The sequence below is a fragment of the Schistocerca gregaria genome, chromosome 5 (genome assembly GCF_023897955.1).
Source record: "Schistocerca gregaria isolate iqSchGreg1 chromosome 5, iqSchGreg1.2, whole genome shotgun sequence".
NCBI classification, from domain to species: domain Eukaryota; kingdom Metazoa; phylum Arthropoda; class Insecta; order Orthoptera; family Acrididae; genus Schistocerca; species Schistocerca gregaria.
Window position 1 is genome coordinate 65,117,543 of NC_064924.1, and position 15,826 is coordinate 65,133,368.

The 15,826-nt window shown below is 41.4% G+C and overlaps 1 protein-coding gene across 1 annotated transcript in view; it reads left to right on the forward strand.

Annotated features, from left to right (window-relative positions):
• LOC126271878 (glucosidase 2 subunit beta) overlaps nt 1–15,826 on the forward strand; it is a 188,638-nt gene that overhangs the window by 72,680 nt on the left and 100,132 nt on the right. Inside the window, exons 4-5 of the mRNA XM_049974230.1 lie at nt 142–365; nt 474–552. Of these exons, the coding sequence (XP_049830187.1) occupies nt 142–365; nt 474–552 (303 nt within the window). The remainder of the gene's footprint in view (nt 1–141; nt 366–473; nt 553–15,826) is intronic.

Here is a 15,826-nt window from a genome sequence, read left to right on the forward strand (position 1 = left end):
GATAGCTTTTTTGACACCTTTTGAAAACAGTTTTGCTTAGTGAGGATTTTCTCTTGACTTATAAATTGTCAGGCATGCAGTATTTCATCTGGTCACTTTGAAATTAAAGTATCTTAATTTGCTGACATTATATGATTGCAGGAGAGATTGGTTCAACTTGAAAAAGATAAAGAAGAAGCAGAAAGTCTAAAGAAAGAAAAAGAAGCATTGAAGTTGGCAGCAGAAGAGTTGGAGAATAAGGCTTTAGAGAAGTATAGGCAGCAAGAAGAGGAGGAGAAAAAAGTGAAGCAAGAAGAAGAACAGAAAGCAAGAGAACAGGAAGCATTTGAACATTTCCATAGGCTAGATGCAAATCAAGATGGGAAGTGAGTTACTGAAGTAAACATTTAGTCTATTCTCATTTGTTTTGTACACTACTGCATAGGACTTGTTAGTTTTTTGTAGGATTTAATGGTTTTCTTGTAATCCTCCAGGTTGCAGAAATCAGAAATACAAACACAACAGACGTTTGACCAAAACAAAGATGGTGTGGTATCCGATGATGAAGTTACTGTAAGTGAAATACAATTTTGGAAACTGTGTTTAACAGTACAATATTAATCACTTGTTAGAGTTAGGACGAACTATTTCTTTCACCGTATTTTATGAAATACTGAGGAATAACTAATTGAATTGGATCTTTTGCTGATGAATTAGAATTAATGATGAAAATATTGAACTTAGCATTTTAATTGGAGGTGCAAAAATACTATTTATAAATACAGAAATGAGAGAAAGTTAGTCATGCTTGATTACCTCAAAAAATAATGTTCATGACTCTTTAAGTTTTCAGATTAGAGTACTTTTCATTCATTAGAGATCAGAGGAAGGCAAATAAGAGAAACAGGTGTAATAAAATAGGTATCAGTATAAATCAACTGAATTCTCAGCACAGGCAGGATTTATGAGCTATAGGAGAGGACCAAAAAGGAAATACACATAGTAATGCAGACACAAGCATGCAGATCAGATAACCAAGTAAATGAACAGGGAACATCATGCTCTGAGAGGGAGTAAAATCGTGCAGTCTCTGTATTTCTAAATTCTGATGGCTGTTGAGTGGCAAAGATTTAGGACTTTTAGAAAATGTATATGCAAAAAAGTGCTTGAAAAATGTGTATTGTAATAAGAGCAAAATAACTGAAAACTATTGGGAGAAACAAGAACGCAAACTAAAAAAATTGTAAAATATAATGTTGTGAATGATGAATACCAGCAGTAACAAGAGCGCATGGAAAAAAAAGGTGGGGCTGTGAAGATATAACTGAGACTGAAGCCTAGTAATTGTTCTTTCAACGAGAAGGGAGTAAAAGTGAGCCACAAAGCTGCTGTCTAAAACGCTTGACATTCACTAGTTGTAGAATCTTAGCAAATATTCTGAGGCCAAACATAATGAGGTATCTTGAACATAATGACACCTACCTTGCCAACAAATCAGCATGGATTCTGACAACATCCATTATGTAAAAGTCAACTCACACTTTCCTCACACGACATCCTAGAAACCTTGGGTTAAGGCAGCCAGCATGATGTAGCGTATCCTGATTTCCGAAAAGCATTTGATTCAGTACCCAACCTGTGCTTATGAATGAAAGTACTTTTGTGTTTTGTATCAAATGAAATTTTGTAACAAAATCAAGGAATTTTTTGGTAGGAAGGACACAGTGTGTTATGGACTGCAGAGTCAACAACAAATATAGAGGCAACTTGAAGCTGTGTCTGAGGGAAGTGAGTTTGCATTATATGTAAAAGACATGGCAGATAATGTTAATAGTAACTTAAGACTTTTGTAGATGATGCAATAATCTATAATGAAGTAGCCTACCCTCTAAGAAAAGCTCCATAAATATTCAATTAAATCTTGATAAGATTTGAAAGTGGAGACTGACAACTTACTTCGAAAATTAAAACTGTGTACTTCATAAAACAGAAGGAAAACCATGTAGTCTCATAAGAATGCAAGATGAAGGAGCAACAGTTGGAATCAGTTAATGCATACAAATATATGGGTGTGGCTATTTCTTGGGGTATGAAATGTAATGATAATACTTTAGGATTAAAGGAGATTACTCACCGAATAGTGGAAGTGTTGAATTGTCGATAGAGACACACAAAATAGACACATACACACATACAAAGGAAAGAAAACTTGCTAGCTTTCAGAGTTATCCTGTGAGAGCTAGAGCAACACACACACACACACACACACACACACACACACACACACACAAACCACATGGTGCTGGCTACAGGTAGGGCCTCCTCCCCATCTCAGATGAGGCCCCCCAGACAGACATACATCACAGAGATGAAACACCTGAATTGGCAGATGCTTGAAGCTAAATGTCAACTCTCCTCTTATCCCTCTCACCCTCTCTTCTTCCTGCACACTCCCTCCTCCCCTCTTTCTTGTTACGTTGCCTCCTCCTGGATTTTAGAATCCCTTACTATTGATAGAATTACTAATTGAAAACTTTATTCAGGGCCAGATGGTTGCTTGTTGGAGGTAAAATTGGATGTCAAACAAGTGCTTGCAGAGCTTGTGGGACTATTTCTGTGTCTACACTTACATTCTCGCAAACCACTATGAAGTGCAAGACAGAGGATAATTATCATAGTACCACATATTAGGGTTTCTTCCTATTCCAATCTGATATGGAATGCAAGGAGAATTGGCTGCTTAAATGCCACTGTGCATACTGTGGTTAGACTAATTTTTTTTCATGCTCCCTACAGGAGCAGTATTTAGGGGGCTGAAGAATATCTTTTCATGGTCACACAATACTGTTTTGTGACTCTTGGTAAACAATCTTTTGTGGGATTTTTTGCATCTGTCTTCAAGTGTTAAGCAACTCAGTTTCTTCAGTATTTATTTGACACTCTCTCATGAGTCAAAAAAACCTGTGACCATTCATTGTGCCCTTATTAACATATGATTTACATATGTTAAATTTACCCTGCCAGACCTAACAGGACTGGGTACCATACGCTTTAGCAGTATTCCATCTTATATCCCTAGCAATTGTTAAACTCATGAGTTTGCAGATTGTGCCTTTATTTACATATGTTAAATACCCCCTGCCAGACCTAATAAGACTTGGTACCATACCCTTTAACAGTATACCATTTCATGTCCCTAGCAAATTCTTACACTTGTGAGTTTGTGTATTGTAATTATGAAACACTGATATTGTCGTCACAGGTAGAACTATGTGAAATTTGTGTATGCTATAAATGTGAAATGTTTTGAAAGTGTAAAAAATGATTACTCCCCTGATACCTGAGTATAATATGTCATATTTCAGTCAGTTTCAAAGGACAAAAAATGTGGAATTGGTGTATTTCAACAAAATTTATTAAAATTAGCATTTTTCCGCAAAATTTATTACTTAAGTGCCAAAGCATCAGAATATACAGTCACTAGGCTTGTACCATTTCAAATATATCTTCAGTTATGTATGAAATCACCACATAAAGATAACAAAAGAGCAAAACTTAGGATTGTAAACAGATACATGTTGAATAACTACATACATGCTAGGTACGACATTCTGCTAACCAGTCCAACACACACATTTACGCAAAGTAAACCAAGGATGTTTTATTTATATTGTGATAGAATAATGAACAAATAAGTGGAGGCAAGAAACGAGCTTAGAAGTCAAGATACATAGTAGAAAATCACCATCTGCAGCTTACAGAACTTTACTAGATAACGTTCTTGCTTTGTTGCATGTGAATGTATAGTAGTGTAGAATTTTTTAGTTTGATGTATATCAGTTTTTGGCCTAACTTTTTTTCTTCATTCCCTATCTAGATATAAATACAGCATCTTTGCACTAAATACAGAAATGTTTATTAGGAAACCAGCAAATGTACATCAATTGCTTGAGTTTTGGAATGGATATTTTTTTTTCTTTTGTCTGCTGACTGCTTTATCTTAATTTTTCATAATTATTGGACAAGATTTTCTAAAATAGAAATTAAACTAATATTTATTTATTCGTATGTAAATATGTTCACCAAGGAGATATTGCATCACTGGGATTGCACATTCTTAACTAACGTTTTTATTAATTTTTGACTCTATGAATAGTGCAGAAGATCAATTTTTAAAGTTATGTGGTACCCCGTGATTAGAGTTACGTGAAACTAGCAAGTAAACTATATGCCAAATTTGAATTTCAAAGTGATACATTTTTAAAGTTTATTTGCTAATTTCATGTAGCTCTAATAGTAGGGTATCATGTTTTTGCCTTTGTGAAGTACATTTAGAAGTAGTTAGCAATCTTTGCCATACTTTGAAACATTATCAAGATCTGACTGAATCTTTGTGCAGCATCTCCTTTTAGACAATACTTGTTTCTTGATACCTGCATCATCTGTGAAAAGTCTGATGCCACTATCAATACAGTCTACCTACTAAACATTGATGCATTACCAAGCTTTTTGGAAGTCAAGAAATGTAGCGTCCTCTTGATTATATGGATCCATGGCATTTGGGATGTTATGAGAGAGAACCAATAGTTGGGTTTCACATGATCGATGTTTTTGGAATCCATGCTGGGTTGGCATGGAAGAGATCGTTCTGTCCAAGAAACCTCATGGTGTTAGAGCTCAAAATATGATCTTGAATTCTACAGGAGATGGACATCATTGAGCTAAGACATTAGTTTTAAGGATCACTTCTGTTATCACATTTGATGACGGGTTTGATCTGTACATTGCTCCTATTTTTTGTTCAAGGGATCTGAGTTATATTATCGTGAAAATTGGAGCTAAGTCCTCTGAAGATTACATATGGAATCTGACAGGAATTCCATTGGGCTCTTGAACCCTGTTTTCTTTAAACGATTTTAGCTGTTTCTTAGTGCAACTGATGCATATATTTATGTCACTCACCTTTGCAGCAATGTGACACAACGGTTTCTTTATCTAGATTACTGAACTATAAATCTTCTAACTTGCTTTGTATCCTGTTTGTACTTTTGTCATCATTGTTGCTACAGGCGATCACTGATACTGTATGCAGTATGTACAACCACAAAGAGTTCAGGTTTGTTTCTACATCTACATCTACATCCATACTCCGCAAGCCACCTGACGGTGTGTGGCGGAGGGTACCCTTAGTACCTCTATCGGTTCTCCCTTCTATTCCAGTCTCGTATTGTTCGTGGAAAGAAGGATTGTCGGTATGCTTCTGTGTGGGCTCTAATCTCTCTGATTTTATCCTCATGGTCTCTTCGCGAGATGTACGTAGGAGGGAGCAATATACTTCTTGACTCTTCGGTGAAGGTATGTTCTCGAAACTTTAACAGCAGTCCGTACCGAGCTACTGAGCGTCTCTCCTGCAGAGTCTTCCACTGGAGTTTATCTATCATCTCCGTAACACTTTCGCAATTACTAAATGATCCTGTAACGAAGCGCGCTGCTCTCCGTTGGATCTTCTCTATCTCTTCTATCAACCCTTTCTGGTACAGATCCCACACTGTTGAGCAGTATTCAAGCAGTGGGCGAACAAGCGTACTGTAACCTACTTCCTTTGTTTCCATTAGGCCTAATTTATTTCCATTGTGAGTGGGCTTCTGAACTACCTGTTCTAGATAGTTTTCAGGAAAGGCATTAGCAATGTTTCACAGGATATCTTGTCGCACCCACCATTTGCAAAACTGTAATTATCACCAATCAGTTGTAGTGTGATTAAAGTCTCTTCTAAAGATCACATGATTGGGTAACATAGCCACTAGTGAACAGTGATTTTCTCTAAGGTTTTGGCTGGATTTGAGATTGAGTCTATTGGTTGTTAGGAAGATCCAGCTACATGTTTATGCACAGCCTTGATAGGGAGTCTTGCCAAACAGTCACATGCATCTTCAATTTTTATCTATGTGTATTTGAGTTTCTTGTTTACTGAAACAAATACATCACCTTGAGATCACATCAGCCTATCCTTTTTGATACACACTAAGATTTATCCAAAAAATCTTGATGATGCCTGCTTTGGATTTCAGCCAACTTTCTGTACCTTGTATTACATGATCTCCACTGCTTTTTAGGACTGGCTTATACTATTGGGATGTGGGGGTGGGGGTACCGTGTGCCTCATCTGTGGCATTTGATAAGCCATAAACGCCAACCCCCCCCCCACCCCCCCCCCCCACCCCCCCCCCACCCCCCAATCCAGTTCATGTTAAATTGGAGCACTTCAGGGAGCTCAACATTCGTTTGCTAGGTATGAGCTTGGCAAACCCTCATTTCCTAAACTGGAACTGGAGGGTGCCGCTAGTCCACTGTAACTGTAAGCTCTGAATATGCTTCAGTGACCATTGTGCAGGGCGGAAATGGAACATTTTGTGTCACTAGGAAGGGGGATCTTGGCTTAATCACCTAGAATGCAGGGATGGAAGAAACCTCTTTAAAAAAACCTCAGTCTCAAGGTATGCTGTGCGCTGGTGAATGCCATGCTGTCGAGGCAGAACAGTCATCAGTGGGCATCCTCTAATATAGGACTTAACAGGCAAGTGGGAATCTGTCTGGATTGACCTATGTCCCTAACTGCTCATGGGGATATCATGGCAAATCAAATCAATCTCACCACCCCCATTGTGATGGGTTTACTGTCAGGGGGTACTCGCACCCTCCTCACACACATGAATGAGGGAGCTATTCCTCTTGATAATCACATTGTCTTTACTAATGGAGCTCAAGGAGGCATAAATAAGTATGTGTTCCCGGTGGTCAAGAGAAAGGAGGGAACATTTGAAAAAGTGTTCCCTTTCTATATTTATAAAGGATTAGAAGGGCTTACTGTTACCTTAAAATCTATTGAGCAGCTGCAGAATGATTCGTTGTTTGTTGAAACTAACAGGCCACACCAATTGGAACTTCTTAGGAAGTTACAAAAACTTGTTTGCTATGACATAGTTGTTGAGATACACAACTTGAGCAAGGGTGTGGCCACATGCCATTGTATTATGGACACAGACATCTCAGAAGTTAACCAAGACTGACTGTCACTGGGGATAGCTGATGTGGAACAAAGGATGCAAACGAATAGTGGAGAGACTGAGATGATCATCGCCTTCATTGTGACCTTCCGTTCTCCAATGCTACCTGAACAAATCACGGTGAGGTTCCTCCAGTATAGGATTAGGTCTTATAGAGGGTGTCCCAGGAGGAATGGTCAGTATTCAGGAATATAACAGAAATGATCATTTGAAGCACACACAGACTAATACTGCCCCATTATGAATGTTTCCTGAGGTAGAACACATTTGATGTACATTCTTGTATATTTTCTGTATTGTTTAACAGATTGTCAGGTTGACACATGTCAACAGGTAGTAAGGATTAAAATATGCATTTTAAGAAGTATCAGTTGAAAAATATGTCTTTTTAACACAATCACCTCTAAGCATTATTGTGTATGGCAATAACAGCTGTTGTACAGTTTATAATAAATGTTGGAATACCCTTGTTAACTTCAGTGCATTTGTGCACTATTGGGAGGACACGTTGTGTTGCCTGTATGAGTGCCTCTGTCTGTTGCCTAATGAGAGGTGCAATGTCCATGATGCAACTAAGTAGTTAATCTTGGTTATTCAACTTTTGTTTGTACACCTCAGACTTCATCTAACCCTGTAAACAAAAATGTGACATAATGTGGGACAAACTTGGTGGCCAGTTAATCATACTACCATGACCAATCCAGAATTAGGGTAAATGCAGTTGAGATATTCCCTCACACACCTTGTAAAACGTGGAGGGGTTCCATCATGCTGGAAGTACATTGCAGTCCACATGACCAAAGGAATGTCATAAAGGTGTCCAACAAATGAATTTTCCAAAAATGGAAGTAATTCTATTCTAACATTCATTCTTTTAAAATGAATGGACCTATCAACATGTTACCGACTATACTGCTCCAAAAATTGATCAAAAGATGGACTTGGAAATTGGTTTCCACTGTAGTGTGCAGATTTCCTTCAACCAATGATGATTATTATGTGTTTTATTGATTTGGAACTGGTTATATGTAGCTTAATCAATGAATAGTATTAATGGAAGCAAATGATGATTTTAATTTAATCAGTGACAAAGTTGAACTCGTGTGGCATTGTAGCCAGTGTGATGTTTGTGGACATGATGTATGTGAAATGGGTACAAGTTTTGTGCAAGTAGTGTCCGCCATACTCTTGTTCATGGGACTTTGATACACGCAGAAAGTTACAGTGTGCTGGTAGCAGGACACCAATGCACCATTTTAACGTGTTGCTGTTCCTGCACAATTTGTTGAACTATGAGTTAAGAGAAAAGAAAATGCGAACTTGTCAGAATACATATTTAACACAAAATGTTGGATAAACAGTCTATGATCAGAAATTTGATGTTTTGGAAAGTGCTAATGGTATTCTTAGACTCAGCAGGACCACTACCATTACAAATGCTGTAAACAAACATCATTCTGCATATTTGTCGTTTGCATAAATGTATGACATTTTAGCGAGTGTGTCTACAAACTGTTACCCAAAGCTTCTTTCTGATATATTTTCAACCCATTGCATTACTTCACTCACAATATACGTTGGACAACTGCACATTCAGCAGGCTAATGTAATGGCAGAAAGAGATCTGGAGTGAAGAGGATGAAAGCAGTGAGGTAAGTAGGGCCAGAATAAAACGTCAGAGAGGTTGGGTGTGTAAGATGCACATATATCCTTATCACTAGCCCAAAAACAAATGTACATTAATTGTTTTCTATCTCAGAAACCATATGTCCATATGCAGTTTTATGCTTCAAATGAGTGTTTCTGTCGTATACCTGAATATTGACCATTCCTCCTGGGACATCCTGTATACATAACCCAATGAGGTGTTGCAAGTGCAGAGATTTGGTCACACAGTGCTGAGTTGCAGAGGTGAAACAACTTGTGGAGATGTGGAAAAGCAGCCCAGGGATCTCACAGCGACTGCACATCTTCAGCAGTATGCATCAACTTCTCTGGAAGCCATCCAGTCTGGAACCAAGACTGCCTAGTTTTTTCAGAGGGAAGTTAAAAAAAGAGTATAAGACAACGAATCTCCCCCCATCTTTGCCACTTCTTCTGCTTCTTTGATGAAAAAAGACACTTTGATGCAGATGGCATCAAGCGAATCATTGTCCACCAACAGCAAATGTACTTGCTCCTGTACGTACAAAAACAAAGAGAAAGAAGATATAGTGATCCACACAGTCTTGACACGAAAGAAAGGCATCATTTCCATAATAGCATAGAGAAGGCATCATAGAAACAGCAGGGTACCTCTCAACTCCCCCTTTCCCCATCATCCTCAAGGGGGAAAGGGCAGGGGGCAGGGAAAGGGTCACAACATTTGAGTCAGAAGCTGTTCCGTGCATCAGCAGTTGTCAATATGGCATGTTTGATGGATGAGGAGGACATCACGATGGAGTTAGATGCCTCATCACCGGACCTAGATAGCTCCTCTACTCCCCATAGCTCAACAAGTGTATCACCACCATGACACAAAGATAGGGCTAAATTAAATCTGCACCACTGAAATGGCTCCCACACTCCAGTGAAAACATGAAATGATCATATGGCATTTATTGGCTGGGATATCCCCTTCGGGGTTTGGCCGCTGTATTACAAGTCTGTTAAGTTGATGCCACTTTGCCAACTTGCGTGTCAATGATGATGAAAATGGTGATGAAGGATACAAAACACCAAGTTCCCTGCCGGGAATCAAACCCGGTTCCCTTGCGTGGTAGGCGGTAACGCTACTACTGCGCTATGGAGACAGACACTCCAGTGAAATACGAAATGATGCAAGACCCATTTGCAGGATTGACACTCCTCTTACATGACACACATTTTTGCCTCTGTCTACAGGAGATTCATTTCTAACAGAATGACACATCTGCACTTGCAGGCTATTACCTTCACAGGAAAGATGACCTTACCACTGGTGGTAGTGTGAAAGGTGGAGTAGCGGTGTTCATCCAGAACACATTCCACTCTTCCCCTGTGCCCTGAATCACAATGCTACAAGCAGCCACTTTTAGGATAATGGTCCATGCTAATGACTCAGTGTGCTCAGTGTGCTCTGTGTGCCTATTGCCCCATGAGCCCATTGACAGCAAGATCCTGACACAGATCGTTGCTGAACTCCCCCATCCCTGTCTCTTTTAGGAGACTTCTAATGCCCTCAGTTCACTATGGGAATCCAACACCACTTGCCCCAGGAATCAGATAAATGAGGATCTCACATAAGCCGTGTGCAGCTGAACATTGTTAACCTACGCATTTCAGCAATGCTATGGGTTTGTATACAGCCATAGACCCCTCCTTCTGCTTGCCTGCCATTGTGGAGACAGCTCAGTGGGACGTGGATGACAACCTTCATGGCAGCAATCACTACACTATCTGGATCCATCTGCCAGATGGAGCAGATTATGAAAGGAAGCAACTGAGATGGGTGTTCAGAAAGGCTAATAGACTGCTTTACAGGCAGTTAGCTGGTTTTGAACAGGGTAAATGTGCAAAGGACTGGTGGGGTCACATTACAGCTGTGATTCACCAAGTCACTGATTTCATCCATCCTGTCGTCAACACAAATGCATAGGAGACTGCCTGTCCCTTTGTGAATGGTATCGTTCTGCAGTTCGTGACGGGAGGGGGGGGGGGGGGGGGGGGGGAGCGATGCAATGCAAATCTTGCAACATGGTGGTGGCAAAGGTGAGGAGAAAAATTCAAGAGAGTAAGCACAGGTTTTGTCAAGAGTTTCTGAACTCCACAATAGGTCCACACCCACAAGCAAAATACGGGAAGTTGGTAGCAGCATTTCCAGTCAGAGCTCACAAGTGCAAATAACAGCTTTGAGAGGCCAGGGGCACCTCCTGATGTCATTGACAGGCATTGCTAACACAGTGGTTGAATCCTATAACACCGTTATGACTGATTATAGCCAGGATCTAGCTTTCCATCATTATCAGATGACAAAGGAGAGGGTTGGTTTTCATTTCTGTTCCAATGTGGAGGAATGCAACCAGGCTTTCATTCTTTGGGAGCTGGATTCTGTATCTGCCAGTAGCTGCTGTATTTGTCAGTAGCCCAGTACTAAGATTGGTCATGGCCAGATAATGTAAAGCTCATTGGAACAGTTGACATGGCAGTTGAAGGAGGTCCTTGTCCAGCTCTTTAATGAAATTTGGGTAACAGGAATAGTTCCCACCTCGTGGAAGGAATCTATTTCAATCCTAATTTTAAATCCAGGGCTGTGTCGGAATAACTTTGGTTGTTATCATATCGTTAGTTTTACAAGCTGTATAGAATTGACACTGGTGTGTACTGTCAACAGCCAATTTGTATTGGTTCTCGAAACAAGGTCACTACTGAGTCACTCCCAGTGCAGGTTCAGGTGATGTTGCTTCCACATTTGATAATCTGACCCTGGTCAGAACAGCAACTCAAACAGCTTCCCTATGTAAGCAACACTTTGTCAGTGTATTCTTTAATTTGGAAAAGCCTATGATACTACCTGGAGGCATAACACTGGGTGATTATAATTAAACTTTCCTTATTTAACACATTATAACATGGAAACTAATTACCACATGAGTACCAAACTTGCTATCATTAACGTCCAGAATATGGGGTGCATGATTTCCTTGTGCCACAGTGCAACCATCCAGTTCCAACTATGGCCACCTGGTACTGTGATCAGTCATCGTGATTCATAGTCTGACACCTTACCTGTCGCAGTGCACTTGTTGACTTATTGACATGAACTTCAACAAAAGGAACAGGGCATTATTGGTACAGCTCTATTATCAAAACAACCGTAATGCTGCAGTTGCATTTCAAGAATGTTGCCAGCTGCAAGGATTACGGATGGGTTCTCTTTCCCACCTGCTGTGTGGAGTATGATGAAGGAATTCAAATAAACTGGAGTGCGTGTGCTGGGTTGTGACAGTTGAACATCCCATGGTCCACTGTATGGAATGTGCTTCGAAGCATTCTCCAAATTTTATGCGTACAACATCCATACTGTACAGCAACTTGCACCACAGGACACACGACAACATGTTGACTTTGCTCTCCACTTTCTCTCACAAGAATTGAAGTTGATGAGGGCTGGCCCTGGACCATCCTATGGAAAGTCGAAGCTCATTTTTCTCTGACAGGTGAGGTGAACACACAGAATTTTGAGTGTGGGAATCTTCACCTCAAGTCACTATGGATGAACTTCCTCTGTATGGCGAACATGTCACCGTACGGTGTGGCTTCATGGCTACATTCATCATTGGCCCATTCTTTTTTGAGCAGGTTGGTGCTTGAGGACCAAAGATGTGTTGTGTGACTGGTCAGAGTTACTGTGATATGCTTTGTCAGCATGTCATACCTGCACTACAGGAGAGAGAGATGCATTGAACTCAACAGTTTTCATGCAAGATGGGGCCCCATCACACATCACTTGTGAAGTTCACCTGCTTCTCCGAAACACACTTGCAATTGATCAAATTATCAGCTGATGGTTTCCAAATGATTGGCCGGCACAGTCATCTGATCTCACTCCTTGTGATTTCTGGTTGTAGGGCTACCTGAAGGACAGGGTTTACCAGGGGATCATTCACACAGGTTCTGATCTGAAGCACAGCATATCAAGAGAGATAGCCAGCATACCTATGGACATGCTTCATTCTGCTGTGCAGAATGCAATCCTGCACTTTCAGGCTCTTCTGGACACTGATGGTCGCCATATTGAGCCCCTTTTATAGAAGTAATTGTACTGGCATGTAATGGCATGATGTACCGTAGCAGAACATTAAAAGTGTTCAAGTTGAATTGATTCTGCATTATTTCTGTTCTCCGTGTCCTTGACATTAATTCTACCAAGTTTGGTCCTCGTGCAGTAGATAGTATTTTCATGCAGCTCTGTGAGTGAGGGTTTTGTGGGCATCTCCTCACTTTCATACAGCCCTCCTTGTTTGATAGGTATTTTAAATAAAATGTTGGGATGCCCTGTCTGGTCATTTTAAGCAGGAGGACAGCATTCCTCAATTGAACATCTTAAATATAACACTGTTCACCATAGCAATCAGCAGTAGTAGTGTTCACCATAGCAGTCAGCAGCAATACATCACTCATCGTGTCCCTTATAGTTTCCTTGTTTGTGGTCAACTTCTCTGTCATCTTTGCATCCTCCAACTTTGCTGCAGCTTCTCAGCAACGGCATTTAACAATCAGATGGTTGAAGAAAACTTGTCTCCTTTGAATTTACCTGTTTTAAAACGTCAGGGGGGCAGGGGGTGTTGTTACTGTTCTTACTTTTAAGGAGAAAGCGAAACAGGTGGGACCTCACTTTTGATGAAAGGTTAACATGGCTGCCACACGTTAAAGAACTAATAATGAGATACCGCCCCACCCCCACCCCCACCCCCAGGGGGCTCGTCCCTCTTTGGGAGGTTCATGCTTGGCTATCATGGGGCCCCAGCCTTATCTGCATAGATTCCTTTCCATGCTGAATGTCTATCCTCTTGCTAATCTATTTCCCCTCCCTTGGGGAGCATGTGTGGGATGGGTTTTGGAAATATGTTCTTCCCTGTGCACTCCTGAAGGCCAGCCCATGCATCTGAAGTGTAACAGGTGATTGGGTAATGCTTAATTCCCAACCCCAATTTGACAGGTAGGGTTCGCATGCACCCACTGGTACCACAGGGAAGGCTGATTGCCTGAGCTGCTACCTTCCCAAATTGCCAGTTGGTTCCTCTGTCAGCTGTTTGGGAGGTGTGATCTTAGTTGGAAGGAGTGTGCCATCGGAGACACTGACAATCGTGTGGAATTTTTTCTCAGTAAGCCAATCATCTTCACCCTCAGTGTCTATAAAACAAAATGGAAGGAGGCTAACAATTCAAAGACCCTCCCAGCTACACTGCAGTTCCTCACGGTTTCACATACTGAAGACTGTCAGTCCTTCAATATGATAAATCTGTTTATTATACAGAAAGATGTGGTTGCAGTTGCTGGCTCTGTGAAATTATGCTCTTGTTTATGCAATGGCACTTTGGTTTTGGAGACTACTTCTGATTCTGAAGCACAACTACTGCTTGCAGCTTAACTCCTCCATGGCTATCCTTTTGCTGTGGAGGCCCATCAAATGCTGAAGTCTTCCTGTGGTGTTATTTACACTAGACTGCTCGATGGTCTGACCGAGGCAGAAATCCAAACGTACCTCCCTGGTCAGGGTGTCATTGCAGTCCATTGGGTGATGAAAAAAGCAAGTGTCCCCTTAGTGACCACATGCACTGTCTTTCTCACTTTTGATAGTGGTTCTTCTGTCAAAGATCAAAGCAGGTAATGAAGTTATCACAGTCAGACCATGTATTGCAACCCTGATGCACTGCTACCAGTCATCATTACAAGTACACTCGAGAATCGTGTCAGCACCCAGCCAAGTTTGTAACCTGTGGTAGGGATACTCACAAGGGCAATTGTCCACTTTCTTCTCCGCACTGCATCAACTGCAGTGGCGACCATGCAACCTCCTCCTGTGATTATCCCGTATATCTCGATGAGCAGGCTGTCCAGGAGATCTGAGTGAAGGAAAAAGTTCCTTACTCAGTCACTTGCAAGTTGTTTGCTAGACGAAAACCCTGCATTCAACAGTCTGTCATTTGTAGTTCTTTTCTTGTCTCGCTCCATGAAGAACATGGTCACACAAATATTCAACCTCAAATTTAGTGCTGCGCTTGTGAATGTGCAACAATCTATCAAACTCTCACCTCAAAGGGCGAAGCCACCTGCTACACAACCGGCAGGTCGGAAAGGACACAAGGAGAACTCCTGTGAAGACTTCCGACATGTCGTCGTGTGATATCCTCGTCCAGTCGACCTCTGTCCCCTCCCCCTCTCCCCTCCCCTCCTCCGGGGGCTCACCACTCTTTGGTGGGTTCATGCTTGGCTACCATGGGGCCCCAGCCTTTGCAGCATCTTTTCCTTTCTGTGCTGCATGTCTATCCTCTTGCTATTCCTTTTCCCCTCCCTTGGGGAACATGTGTGGGGTGTTATTGGGGGTGTTCTGCGTTGTCAGTCGCTAATGTAGGAACAGACTCACCATTGTTTTTCACTCCCTTTTCCTTTCTTTTTTTTTCCCTTCTCCTCTCATTCCTCCACTTCGGTGTTTGATGGCCCTCTTTTCGTTCTTCCTCCTTGTATGCTACCGGAGGCTGGCCCATACAACTGGGTAATGCATTTCCCAGCCCCAGGTCGACAGGTAGGGTTCACGCATACCCCCTGGTACAGGCCAGGCGCAGGGAGGGGTGATTGCCTGAGCTGCAACCTTCCCAAATTGCCGATTGTTCCCTCTGTCAGGTGTTCAGGAGGCGTGACCTGAGGTGTGAACAATTACCTAAGGCGAATGTGCCTCCTTGTGAAGGAGGCCCCCAGTTGGAGGGAGCGTGCCATTGGAGACACTGGCAATCATGGGGATTTCCTCGAGTGAGTGGATCGTCTTCACTATCAACGTCTACAAAACATAAACATAACGAGGCTAATGATTCAAAGACCCTTCCCACTGCACCACAGTTCTTTGTGGTCTCATGTTCTGAAGACAGTCAGTCCTTCACCATGGTAGATCCGTTTATTATTCAGAAAGGTGTTTATGCAGTTACCAGCCCTGTGAAATCCTGCTCTCCTTTACAGTATGGCACTTGGCTTTTGGAGACTACTTCTGATTCTCGGGCACCACTGCTTACCACCTCACTTCTCCATGGCTTCCCTGTTCATGT